A 15,006-nucleotide genomic window follows, 5' to 3' on the forward strand; every position below is an offset into this window, starting at 1 on the left:
TCTAGCAAACCAACATTTCCTCCTGGCTGGAAACAGTATGGTCAGGTCATCTCATCAGGATCGCCATCACCCAGTGGGCAAGTCAAACATAACAGGCCAACTTAAGGAGTGAAGGCACTTTCCTTTGGACACAGATGAGTCAATTACCTAAAATCATACCATTCCAAAGTAAAGCTAGAGATAAAAGTATCCTTCCCCATTTATGCACATTTCCTTTTTCAATTTTGTCAACTATATTCAAAGGCAAAAGAAAATTTATCATTTAGTATAACTGTTAAGCCAATTAGCCTCCACCTGCTAGGTGAGAAACTTGGCAGCATCTTAAACTAGTTTAAAACCAGCCTGAATGAATGCTACACACACAATGTGAAGAGAATAAGGTTATTAATATGGGCCATGTGATCAGCACAAGGCAGGACACACTGAAAACTGGGTTTAACCTGTTTTTTTTCTCAATAGGCAGTGCTTCCCTTCTTTGTGGCCAAGGCTCTCCCCACAAAAATAAGGTGCTTCTAAGAAAAGATGTAACCCCCATTTCAGGGGCTCACCAGACTAAATATTTAGAAGTAAATCTAGACCATACCTTGAAATTTCTTTTTGATTGCATCCTTGGAGCTCGCATAGATCATTTTACTTTTCAGAGGTGCTAGCTCTGGTGCCCTGGATAAGGAGAAGCCAAAAATGAAAACACAAAAAAACTGGTTTGGAGAAAGTACAATTTACATCATGTTAAACATTTGCATCAGTGATGGGGGAGGGTCCTCAGAAACACCTATAAGTTTTTGTAATAATACAATTTTTCTATGTCCCCACCCCTTGGAAAGTAACTTATGAATGGGCAAACAGAATGGCTCAGGCTGACCAAATGGAAAAAAATTAGAGAACCACTGAATAAAAATCAGATCAATGGGGCTAGAATAAAAGAACCAAACACTGGAAAATTCACTGTATTACCCCTTTTCTTTAAAATAATTTTTTAAAAAAATGTTATCAATAAAGACTTGAGTTCAGGCTAATAATAACCATCTTTAAAGATGGTTTAAAAAAAAAAACATTTTATGGTTGGAAAAAAGTTTCTAACTGCAGAAAAATACAAAGAATAATCTGTAAATCAATATCTGCCACCCTGAATTAATGCTAGCAATTTTAGCATTTTTGCTTCAGACTGTTTTCTTTAAAAAAATCACAAATAAAGTAAAAAGTTCTCCTCTTACTCCTCCCCACTCCATCTGTCTATTCTAATAGCAAATTCTGACCACATGAGTACTTGTTTTCCATCTTGCTCTAACATAACAAAACATGTCAGAAGGGTTTTTTTTTAAGCTTAATGACAATTCAGCGATAATTATGTCTTAATTGTCAATATTACTATTGGCTGTATTTAACAAAATTTTTAGTGCTGCTCCCTTCTTGGATGAATACTGGAAGCACAGCATAAGCTTCACCACTTTCTTGACCAGCAATATTGAAAAATAACTAAGTATTAATAATGAACAGAAAAACCCTATCCTATTCAAACTGCTTATCTATAAATGCCTCATTTCCTACTAAACCAACCAAACCTCAGGCCTACCTCTGCTCCACACTACCAAGATACCAAAGGGTAACTGGAGTGTACATATTTTTAAGCATCTTACGATTCCATTCACTACCATTTTTCCAGGATGTTCCACAGTCATTAACACCATGGGCTGGCATGGACCTCACCTTGTCTACTCCCACAGAGGGTAGAGATTCTATTCTTGGCAACCAGGAAAAGGGCAGTCTCTAAGTCTCTTAGATGCTTATTCTTCCCAACTCTAAGGTCCAAGGAGGGAGGCAAAGCTATAACAATACCTCAGGTCTGGCAGATGCTAGAGCTGCAAAGTTAAGTGGCTACTTTTCTTATGCAAAATAGGTCACTAACAGGAAAAAGCTTACTTAAGCTGCTCTGATTTTGCTCTAACCAGATTTTTAAAACGCTATTAGAACCGCTCCCTGGGCCCTAAACAGAGCCTGTTACAGAAAACTCCAGGTTTTCTCTTTCTTTAAAAAAGCAATAGTAGAAAGTAAAACACTGCACTAACATAGAATTTCCTTTTCTTTATTTTTCAAATGTTTTTAAATAAGGATTATCATTTTCTAGTAGGGAAAAAAAATAAAACCAGGAGAAAATAGTGCAAATGAAGGAAATATTCACCAATTTAAAAGCCAAAACCTTTATTTAGCTGCCACATCAGCCACTCAGCTATAAATTCTCAAGGGGTAGGGAATTTTACTTGTTTTATTCACAGCTGTTTTCCCCCGCTCTAACACAATACCTGGCATGTAGTAGAAATAAATTTAATGAATGTACCTTTTACTCAAATCAGGAAAGTGGGGGGGGCGGTGAGGGAGAGAGAGAGGGAGAAGTCATCACAAGTGAGAATGCAAGGAAGAGAGGGGGAGAGGGAGAGAGAGAGGAGAGAGAGGAGAGAGAGGAGAGAGAGGAGAGGGAGAGAGGGAGAGGAGGGGAGAGAGAGACAGACAGACAGACTGAGACAGATTGAGACTGCCTGCCTGCCAGGCTTATAGTAAGCTGCCCTAATGCATGCACTGAGATCTCATATTTATATTTCTCACATCATCTTGGTTTAGTCAAGTGCAATAAAGGCTTTCTGAAATGGAACTGAGGTATGATCTAGAGTTACATTCCTTTAAACCGGAATTCTTTTGACTTTCTAACGCCATATCCCAAGCTATTGGTGGCACACAGCTAAGAGCTAAGCCCCGCTTTGCCTTATTGCCTTGGCTCAGGCCAAAGTATCAAGACCCTTACTCCCTCCAAATCAGAGGCTGTTACTACTCCCCCCTCCCCTTGGAAGCTAGAAATATTCTCTGTAAGAATTCCATATCAAGGAATGTAGTATAATACAATTAAATGATAGATATAGGTGTGACTTTTAACTCAAGCTTAATCTCAAATATTAACTTACTTGAAAAGATCAGACTAATTTAAACAGCCTTTCAAGAAAAAGGTCATGTAAATCACTTGGTAACACTTTCACTATTTAGAGCAATGCTGTCTAATAGAGCTTTGTGTGATGATGGAAATGTCCTGTATCTGTGCTACCTAATAACACGATCACTAGTCACACGTGGCTGAGCATTTGAAATGTGGCAATTCAACTAAGAAAATAAATTTTAAGTTTAATTTTAATTTTTTTATTTAAAAAGCCACAGTGGCTAATGGCTACCCTAATGGACAGTGTGAACATTAGAGCAAATTACAGCTGGAGGCAATGACAGTACCAACTTCAAAAGCAGCAAACCACAGAGGCACAAATAAAGCATCAGTGTTTAAAAAAGTGGGAGGCTGGTTACTGGCATTGCATGTTAGAGGATTTTGGTGAGATACACTTTTTCAGTATTCTATAAGAATTTTTAGAGAAATTTTAGCTTATAAGGAGTGAGTTCAGAGGATGCATAGTAATCTATTTACCTGTCCCTTCTACTACCAAAAAAAAAAATAAACTACTGAAAGTCATCTTCTTTCAAGTAAACAAAGAGTAGTTAAAATTTAGTTTTGGTCCCAAGAACATCAATCTAGCTAAGACCTTATCTTATGAAACTTTGTGTATAAAAATTAAATGACAATGACAGCAAGTAGCTCGACTGAAAATTAGTTTGGCCCCAGGAACTGGTTATCCAAGTGCTAAACCAACAAGATTAACTCCGAGTTTACAGAGGCTCAATATTTCTATTGATGCTTACCACAAAAAAAACATCAACTCCTCTTTTCTAGATTCCTTGGTTTCAAAGCTTGCATCATACAAAGCATAGCGACAATCTTTCTCAGGAAGCATTCCCACAAAATGCTTGAAAGGGTCGGTTATAGTTACACCAACATCTCCAACCAAGATCTCTTTGCCTTCTTCTACAATGATGCACTTTTTGTCTGCACTGAGACAAAAAATGACGGCCTTCTTTCTTTTCTTGATTTCTTCTGGTGTGGAACACTTCCGAACTTTCATGTCATAAAAAATGCGACATACTTCATCAGCAACTTGCACTCCTGAGGCCTGTAATGATAAAATCAGAAAGAGGCTTATAATTTTTATCATGCCAAATATAAAACACTATGTAACTTCTGGTTACAGACTGACATACACTTAAAATTTTTAAGGTATACTTTATCATCCAATTGGGAAACTGGAAAATCTGAGCTGCAATCAGTCATTGAAATGTTTTACAAGACTACATATAAAATCTATTCATCACTATTATGTGGGAGTACAGGAAGAGCCAACTAGCAGCCTTTCCTACCTTAAAAGCTAAAAAATGGTACTTCCTGGATGCTGGATTATTTTCTTCCTATAGAGGTTGCCTGGAGCCCTGACGGAGGTGGAGTCATCTCCCCAGTCTGGGTATTAATAACACCCCAAATTATTTTCATAATGCATAACAGATGGTCAGAGTTGCTGGGTTGGAAAGATTCCATTCCTATGGTGTATCTTTCGCTAACAAAAAAAGAATTAAAAGGTCTTTGTTCTACTCATATTTCAAAATTGTGATCAATATTCAGTAACATTAGTCACATGCCTTTAAAATTCCACTTACAAAATCTCCAGGTTTTAAATTAATATTACAATAAATGTAAGACTGCTAAGAGACTAGATCTTAATTGCTCCCACCCTAAAAAAGAAATAATTATGCGATAGAGATGTTAGCTACTACAATGATGGTAATCATACTGCAAAATATAAATGCAACAAATCAACACCTTGTGTACCTTAAACTTATACAATGTTTTATGTGTCAATTATATCTCGATTTAAAAAAAGAATACAAAAATGTTTACTACTGTCACAAAGAGGATAGCTTAATTTGCGGATTATACTGACCATAAAAATAAACCTTTACCATGTTATATTTGCTACTCTGAGATGAGGAAGCAGTTACACAAGATCCTTTCTTTCTTTCTTCTGTCTTTCTTTTCTTTTTTTCTCTTTCTCTCTCTTTCAGTTATACAAGATCTTGATAGCACAAGCTCTAAAACCAGTTTTTGACCTTTTCATCTTCTTTATGGAATGTGCCTACATTAACTTTACTATATCCGAAATTTTTGTATGCTTCATTAACTACTTTAGTTTGCATGTTAGCTTTTCTAAAGCAAGAATTTAACTTAATAGAACTGAAAAACTAAACAATGCAAAAATATTAGTGATACCCAAAATTAATGTCAAGTAATTTAATTAAGAAATAAAAAAAACGTAAGATGAAAAGATGACCCATATACTGGGATAAAATATTTGCATATCATCTATCTAATAAGGAACTTGTATCTGGAACACATAAAGAACCCTTGTAACTCAACAATAAAAAAGACAAATAACCCAATTTAAAAATGTGTAAAGGATTTGAACAGATATAGACATTTCTTCAAAGAAAATATAAAAATAGTCAATAAGCACTTGGGGAAAATGCTCACACCATTGGTCATTTAAGGCACTGCATCTCAAAACCACAATGTGAACCTACTTTCACACCCACTTAGGATAGCTGTGACAAAAAAGACAACAGCAACAAATGTTGGCGAGGCTGTTGAGAAACTGGAACCCTTATACACTGCTGTTAGAATTAAGTGTTGTTGCTGCTCCAGGAAACAGTCTGGCAAGTCCTCAAAAAGTTAAACATGCTGTTAACACCTAGCAATGTGACTCTCCTAGGTAATATACACAAGAGAAATGAAAACATATGTCCATATAAAAACTTGTACACGAATGTTTGTAAGCAGCATTATTCTGAATAGCCAAAATTAGAAAGAACCCAAATGTCTATCAACTGATGAATGAATGAAATGTGTTATATCCATACAATGGACTATTAAGCTATAAAAAAAATGAGGTACTGATACATGCTACAACACAGATAAACTTGAAAAACTATGCTAAGAGAAAGAAGCCAGACATAAAAGGCCACATTTCATGATTCTATTTCTATGAAATGTTCAAAATAGGCAAATCCACAGACAGGAAGAAGGTTAGTGATTTCCAGGGGCAAAGGGGTATGAGGTTTCTTTTTGGAGTGATGTTTTAGAATTTGACAGTAGTAATGGATGCACAATCCATAAATATACTGAAAACTAGTGAATTGTACTTTATGGTATGAATTGTATCTCAATAAAGCTGTTACTTAAAAATGTACGTAAGAATTCTGGGGGTTAAAATACACTAAGATCCCAGCATTTATTTAACATTAAGGTAACTAGGACATTTAATCATTTTCATTAAAAGAGCTCCAATACATTTCAATCCTATCTAATCTAATCCACATCTAATCATAATCCACTTCAATCCCATCTAATCTAATCCACATTTTCCTTTAAATGAACATTTCACTCTAACAAAGTGGTAGATACAGAAAAATAAGATGAAAATAGCCTCAAAAACTACACAATCTTATTACTTTTCTACTTTTAAAAAGCATTTTTCTTAACCCTTCTTTTACTGCTTTAGGAGTAGTATTGTTCTGATCTTCACAGTTCATCTATGTTCATCAATTCAAGAATCTTTATTTTGCTTTTTTGAACAGAGATGAAATGTTGAAAGTAACAAAATAGTGAATAACTAGAAACAGACCCCAATTCCTCTAACTTCCAAGTCCATAAATTGATTTGTAAGTCAAACTTGCCGGACCCGCCCATCAATGTTTGAATGTATCTGTCATTATCTAAGTGAAATACCTCAAAAACTTTAAACTGACTTGGAAATCAATCAAATTAATCATGTATCAGTAATTGAAAACGGAAGGGATATGTGTATTTTGCAATTATAATGCAACTAATTTCAGCCAAATCTAGTTGTAATTTACAGGCACCTTAGGTGCCTGAGTAAGGAGGAGTTTGGGCTTCTTCCATAAGAAATGAGGTCTGTGGAGTTCTCTGATGGAGAGACACTTCTGTTTGAGGAAATTGACAATGGACTGTGGAGAAGAAACTGGCAAAGACTATGGAAACAGGAAGGCCACTTCTGAGGCAATTACAAATATCCAGCAGAAAAAGCTCTGAAGTACAGCAGTGGAGTTGCAAACAAAAAACAAATCCAAGGACATTTCAAAGTAGAACCAATGTAGCTGTGTGAAACATAAAAGAACTGGCATCAAAGACGACCCAGGATTCTCCAGACTGGTGACTAGAAAGACTGGTGTGTATAAACAGAAGGGGGTGATGAGCACAGTTTGACATGTTGATTTTGAAAAGTGTCATCTAGCTCCATCTTCTGACAAGATGACCTTGGCAGACATACTGCAAGATAGAAGAGGGCTGCCCAATTCTGCTGGACTCTACAAGATAGAGATAAATCTTTACTGTGATAAGCCACTGAGATTTGGGTTTAATTTGTTACCGCAGTTGTTCAAATACAAGAGACTGCCCATGCCCACTGCTGATCCCCTTCGCTCTTCTCAATTCATTGTCTACATTGCAGCCAGAGCTCTGAAACACAAATCAGATCTCCATTCTTAAAACACTTTGATGGTTTTCCATTGATCTGAGGATAAAAAGAGGGTAATAATTCTTTAGCATGCATTATCTGGCCCTATCCACCTCTCCAGTCATATCTTATACCTCACATGCTCTGCAGACTCACCACCCAGGCCTGTATTTGCCTTCCTCCTTCTCACCTCAGGGCCTTTGCTCACACTGTACACTCTGCCAGGATAAGCACTTCCCAACCCTTTACTGCTCAATTCACTCTTCAAATCTCAGATCAATTCTTACTTTGCAAATAAGTTTCTGGGTCAAAACTACTATTTCATGCTCCCATGAAATCATGTCTCTCTACTCCACAGTCCTTAACCAAAGTTTCAATGTTCTCTAAGGTTATTTAATGACTGACTCTCCAAATAGGCTGTAAGTTTCTTAAGACTGTACATTCCTTAAGATAGACCTGTCACTACTGTGTTCCTCTGAGGAAATCAAAGATGAATTACACTCCCAAGGAAGTTTATTTGATAAATGGAGAAGATAAATACAGCATATACAAATCTTCATTACTAGGTAAAAATTTATTAATTCTCGAGAAACTCCAATGAAAAGGAGTTTAAAGCAGGTGGAGATTAAGTTAGGCAGGAGGAAGACACAAGAAGAGTTTCAGATGTAAACTGACTTAAAGCATTCCAAGATAAGACGACTAAAAGGATGAAAAGATAGTTCCTGACAAAAAACCTGGCACATACAACGTAACAGGAGGATAAGGCAGGAGGTAATTGAGATGTGGACTGGATTCAGGTGGAAGACACCATGAGTGGCAGGCTCAGCAGTTTGGAGACACTGGATTTTTTATTTTAAGAAGATGACCAGTTAAAAGGCTTATTCAGTAAGCAAGGCAAGAGGTGACCAAGGCCTTCACTAGGGTAGTGGGAGCAGTACAAGGAAGAAGGCTGGCACTGACAGTGCGTAGGTACAAACACTTGTGCTTGACAACCACTGGTTGGGAGAGGGAAGGAGTCAGAAAAAAATGTTCAGTCTAGTGATCAAGAGGCTGATTAACACCTCCAAATGTTCATTTTCTCACATCTTTCCATTGTGGTGGCTTTAGAGTCATTGATGTTAGAGAAGTATGGTTCTCAATGACTAGAAACATTAAAATAATAAATTTTGCCCATGAAAATAAAAAAAATCCACCAGGTAAAGTGTATATTAGATTCGACTGTAATGAATAAATATGCTTAAATTTGTTATACCTTGATTTACTTAGTATACCCTTGAAACAGCACTGATATAGAAGATTAAACAACTGGTCCCTAGATTCTTGACAATGATTTTTATAAAGTAAAACTAAAACAGTGAGGGCAGACTGAGAAAGCACAGAGTGCTGCTCCTACAGGCTAACCCAACACTGTCACAGGGAGGAGCCCTGTCACAGGGCTCCTCCCTTCCTGACATCTAAACTAGCACCAGCAGAGCTCCTCTCAATAAGCTGGTAGCTCTTTGCCTTTGATTCTACATGAACTGGAAAGCTGGAGTAAAGATTAGTGAGGTGGAGAAAAGATAAAATAACCCTTAAGAAACTACAGTTTATAGTTTATTAACATCTTGGAAGCCAAAAGAAGATAACTTGAAATTAAAGCACCAGAATTATGAAAGCAAGCAATTCATCCATGCTTCTCCACTAACTAGATGTTAGGCATGTCATTTAACATCTCCAAAGTAAACTACTTCCTTTAACTAATGTATTTAGGGTAGAGCACAGGACCAGTTATGAAACTTTAAAGTGCACAGGAATCACCTGGGGATGTTGTTAAAATGCAGATTTTGCAGATTCTGATTCAGGATATCTGGAGTCTAAGATTTTGCACTTCCAATAATCTCCAGGTAAAGATCACTAAAATGTAGTTCTAAAATTTCATGAAAAATAATAAAATCTTAGCTCAATGCTAATTTACTTCTTTGCCTACAGGTTTAACTATTATGATGAAGCAGTAGTAATAACAGTATTTTACAAAAACAGGCCCAAAGTCAAAGTATTTTTTGTATCTCAGATTGCTGGATGAAGCCTATGAGTCCTTTCTCAAAATGATGTCACAAATAAAATATATAGCATTAAAAAAGAAGCCCGTTATATTGAAACACAGTTCATCTGTGATAATGATTAAGAATTCCTGTGAAAGTAGTAATTTCAGTGGATGTTATAACAAAGAGACATTATGGTGAATCTTAAAACAAAAACAGCTATGATAGCAAGATACAGAATCATTTTACTTTACACTGTGCTTTTACCTAATAGAAGAGGTCCTCACCCATCAGTCTCATTTTTCAGCATTTCTCTAAAATGTTAGATTACGAAGATATCAACTACTGAAGTGGTTGAGAAATCTAAAGTTTGTTTTAAAAGCAAAATCAAATTCAGTTTTGATTTTAATTTTTTAAAAATAATTCATATTCAACTACAAAGTTTAAACAAAAAGACCATTAAAGGATACTCTGAACATAGCACCAAAATTTGCTGCACAGCTAGGAAGGAAAATTTTGAGAGTAAAAATAGATTGCTATTACAAGAGCTTTGTGATTACCTTAAAAAGATATGTTATCCACAACTTCAGTTTCTCTGTGTTCTGTACCAGTGACCACTGGAGAATAACAGTTGCTCTTAGAACTCCTCCCCAATGTCAAAATAGCTGCTGTTAAATAATTACTTCACTGTATTTTATCTTACTTCACTACCAGTTTTTAACTTGTTCATGAAGCATAATGGATCTCAAACCTGTCTGAGTCTCCTCTGGCAGAACTTTTGTAAAACAATGATTCAGAGATTAAATGAATACATCTGAGGCACTGCCTTTATACCCAAGATTCATTCAGTGTACTCTTCTTTAAAAAAAGTTACTTTTCACAGAAAGTGAAGTAAATGCTATAGAGAATATGTAACACTGGGTATTTTAAAGTTGTGAATGACAGAACACAGTTAAAACATCAATTTTCTCAATTCTAGCATAAAGGTAGTGATCTCTGAAAGGAACACCAAGTTTTTCTGATTCAGTTTCTGTAAACACCTGAACCATTTCAAACACTATGTAATAATAACTTACAGCAGTCCATCTTAAATCAAAAGATCAGAAAGCGGTCTCTTTTCATGCTACTAACTCAAGTAGGACACCTGACTTTGGTTCCATATTAATACCATCTATAATTTATTCAATTCTCAGTGGAGAAAACAAGAATGAAAGCTATTTTCCCACCTCAGAAAATTAATTTAAACAAAATTACGTTTCTAAACTAAGAATGTCTAAAATATTTGACAGTACAACATTGCATGGCAGAAAAATACAATTTCAAATTTACAGACACCTGGCAGAAAACAGACATTAGTTCCATTCCCAACATTCCAACTCACGCAGCATAACTAAAGAGTTATAATCAAAGGAGTTGGGGAGTTTAAAAATGGGTTCACAATTCTCCTTTATTTACACCATAACTTGCAAAAGGACCAAAAGAAACAAAAAACTGACTAGAAGATATCTGGGTTTTTGGTTGATGCCTCTGAGCAATATGTTGAGACAACAAATAAAATAAGTTGCAGTGCTTCCAGTACATTTCTACATAGAGTCTTAAGGGCTCCGCAGATTTTGTGTTAAAATGAGCTGAATACATACATCTAATTTATCTCCCTCCCAGAACTCCACTAAAAGGGATTTTAAAAAAGAAAAAGAACCTAAACCCACAGGGACAAGGGGAACAGAAGAAAAATGGAAGTTCACATAAGGAAGAATGAGTAAAATTAGTTTGAGAAGCAGTTAGGTCCCTAGACTCCCTCCAGAACTTCACCTGCCACCACCTCCATAACCCTGGAATTCTGGAGTTTATTCTCTGGAGAGGGTAAATAGTAGATCTTCCTGGCTTAGTCATCACACTGGAAACAGGAAAATAGCTAAGACACTTTCTCCACCACCAACACCAGGAAGACTGACCTTGAATTACTAAATGCTTAGTCCCACTGTTCCAGAGAGCCATGGGATCCAAAAGAACTTCCTGTGATGATGCAAATGTTCTATATCTTACTGTCCAATATGGGAGCCACTACCATACATGGTTATTGAGCACATAACATGTGGCTAATGCAATTAAGGAATTAAATTTTAAATTTTATCTTATTTAAAATAATTTAGCATAAAATAACACATAAATTAACTCTCAATGCTAAAATAGCATGTTTTGAGTAAACAAATTTATAAAATATATTATATAGTTTTCTGCCTTGGAAAAACAGTGCATTATTTATATTTATGGATGACTTGTTTGTGTAATCAGGAACCTCAATTATTATACTATGCTGTGACAGATAATGAAATGCCTCCAAGGGCATGGACTTCAATTCTAGTTTACTATAACAATTATGGTCTGTTATTTTTGGTGCAAATAAGCAATTTTGGGGAGAAATTCAGACAGATTTTTTTTTGTTTGTTTGTTTGTTTACAAATATCCCGAGTGTTAATTTGGAAGAGTCAAACTGAATCAAGAATAGGTCATAAAACTTTAGACAAGATTTGACCTTAAGCAAAGATTTTAATTCTTACAGATGGTATGACAAAAAGTTCTTTTACTCCTGTGGAAAAAAACCTTGGATACTGAGGAAGAACTGAAATAATTAAAATACAAGATTTAATAGCAATAAATAACACACAGGGCTACTGCAGATAAATTTTATAATTAATTGGGGAATATGGTTTTTAATAAGTTGATAAAGTCAGATATTGAAAATTTTTTAATTGTTGTGTTCTTACAAACAGAATTTGGAACATTTAACCTTAGAAGACCTTTTTAACCAAAGAAGAAGGCACACCATAAGGTTGGGTGAGATTTATTCAAATCTTTTAACTTGAGTAAGTTAGCTAACTTCTCTAACCTCAGTTTCATCATTTGTAAAATGTGATTTATGATAATCTTAACTTAAGAGGATTGATATTACAACACAACACATGTAAACCATCTAAAAACAGCGCCTGGCAATGGCACCATTCAGTAAATGAACACTCATATTGTTATTAACCAGAAAATCAGTTTAGAGCTTTTTCAACTCCTACTAGTTACCAATATGGCCAATTTTTAATGAAGCCTTTGGGTAATAGGAGGCTATGGATAAAAGAAATCCAGACAGCTTAAAACTTCTATGTGAAACAGTAATTTCTATCTGTTCTCTGATGACCAAAACTACCAATTTAAAAACCATACTGACATTCCCATGACTATTAAATGGTTGACCAGCAAAGACATGCAAGATGAAAAGGGTAACAGTCCTCTTTAACAGTTAAGACTCAGTTACACTACTACCTCTTTCCATTATCCTAGGCACAATCACCACCTACAGCCATAAATCAGAATCCAAGATGATGAAAACTGGTGGCTATGAGGTGAGCTAATAGGTTGTGTCCTAAAATTTGTCCCTGCCCAGTATATGTCAGTCAACCAAGCACACAGCAAATCCTCAATCTTTGAAAAATTCAAAATGTCCAGAGGCTGCTGGGTACAATTTTATAGACTGTATCTTACTTAAGTGTGCCTGGCCAAGGGTCCAAGACAGCTAAATTCAAGTTCATGTTCCATTAGCCAAGAGATATGCCTGCAGAGCCTCAATTGTTCCAAGGAGTACCATCTGCTTGTCTCCTGAGACATTACCCAGGAGTGTCATTATGTAATTTGCACAGAGTCACCAGATAGACTATCAGTGATTCAGAAAATATTCCAAGTTAACTCTCTGCCTTAATACATTCCCCCAAACCAGAAAGACTAAAACGGTGTTAAATTTACGACCAATTTCTAATTATATAAGTCCTTCACCCTCATAGCAAAGCATAGTGTCCTTTAATAGATAACCTATGCAGACCAAATAGCAATTCTACTAGCTGTGAATTAACTTTAAAGAGTTCCACTAAGACGATTTTATGGTTACACTGTGCTTCATGGGAAAAGATTCACTCAATAACCTAAACTCTATGATATACCACCCATACTCCCACCAAAAGAGGAAAAAACAAACCTTACAGAAAAATCATCTCAACAGCCAAAGTGGACTGATAAAATAAAGCCCAGCTGCTAAAAATAATCAATCTCATTCAGATTGTATGCAATCTTATTTTACAGACAATTCTAACTAGGTTTGATAACAGGTTTCCCACCCCAATTGGAAGGCAGGAAGTCAGAAAAGGAGGACAGGAACAGGAGGAAAAACAAGGAGCTGTAAAAGCCTGACAGAGAAAATGCTTCCCACTTCTCTTCCCCACAAAAACACAAGACAGAAAAATGGGAAGAAAAAAACCCCCAAAACCTAGGCCTAGTAAGCAAATTGGCAAATAGTCCTATGGTTTTACTGTTTTCTTTCAAGAGTTTCCAGTTTCCTTCAGGATAAAATCCATGCCATGTCAAGCCCTTTATGCCCTATCTCTCCAGCTTCTTTTCCCGCTTCTCCTTGACACGTACCCTTTAATTCCAGTCACGTACAATTCTTTGTGGTTCCCTGAATATACTATGTTCTCTTGTGATGCTATACCTTCACCTTCCTCCTCTTGACCTGGTTAAGTCCTTCAGGGCTCAGTTCACATATCACCTCCTCTAGAAAGGCAACTCTTACTTGGTCCCTCAATACCACCTCTAATCTTTATATGTACTAAAAGAGACTACAATTATTTCTATCACAGTATTATCTATCACTGTAATTAACTATCTGTGGGTTGTCTGATTCTCTCATTAGACTGCGGTCCTTAAGTGCAAGAATTAACTCTAAGTATTTTTTTTCAACCCTATTCTACCTGGGAATTATCATCTACTATATTAGGTTTGAAAAACTGATTATCCCTTTAAATTTTTATGAAATGTACTATGGCCTTCAAGATATTTTTTCCCCACTCTTTATGGTACAATTATTCAGTTTATACCAAGGAAAATCTTCCATCTCAAAACTTTAGGGCTTTTAGGAAAAAAAAAACTTCTAAGCAATTTTTATTGATCTACCTTGGAATACTTTGGTTCTGATGATATCTATTTTCTTTTTCCTGATGATAAATAACTTCGGTTCTCTGAAACAGTGATTGTATAAATTTCTAATGTTTCTACTTTGTTAGACTCCTCATAACTGACAATAAAAAACTTGTAAAGATGGAAAATTTTTGCACTATTTGATTTTTAAGCTACCAACTCCCTGACTATCAGTCACATCATGGAAACATGAATGTCCTCTTGATAAAAAGAAGACTTTTAGCTGTAATTGACAATATAACATATTCATTTCAGGTGTATAACGATTCATTTCAGGTATATAATGATTCCTTATTTTCATATATTGCAAAATGATCACCAAAATAAGTCTAGTTACCATACATCACCACACAGTTACAATTTTTTTCTTATGATGAGAACTTTTCAGATTTACCCTTAGCAACTTTCAAATATACAATACAGTACTATTAACTACAGTCACCATGCTGTACATTACATCCCCATGACTCATTTATTTTATAACTGAAGTTTGTACTTTTTAACCACCTTTAACATTC

The 15,006-nt window shown here is 35.6% G+C and overlaps 1 protein-coding gene across 1 annotated transcript in view; it reads right to left on the bottom strand.

The window, feature by feature from the left end:
- DSTN (destrin, actin depolymerizing factor) overlaps window positions 1-15,006 on the bottom strand; it is a 31,912-nt gene that overhangs the window by 2,943 nt on the left and 13,963 nt on the right. Inside the window, exons 2-3 of the mRNA XM_006921571.3 lie at window positions 3,733-4,040; window positions 584-660 (exon numbers count right to left, since the gene is read on the bottom strand). Of these exons, the coding sequence (XP_006921633.1) occupies window positions 584-660; window positions 3,733-4,040 (385 nt within the window). The remainder of the gene's footprint in view (window positions 1-583; window positions 661-3,732; window positions 4,041-15,006) is intronic.

This window comes from Pteropus alecto, unplaced genomic scaffold (assembly GCF_000325575.1).
Source record: "Pteropus alecto unplaced genomic scaffold, ASM32557v1 scaffold45, whole genome shotgun sequence".
NCBI lineage: Eukaryota > Metazoa > Chordata > Mammalia > Chiroptera > Pteropodidae > Pteropus > Pteropus alecto.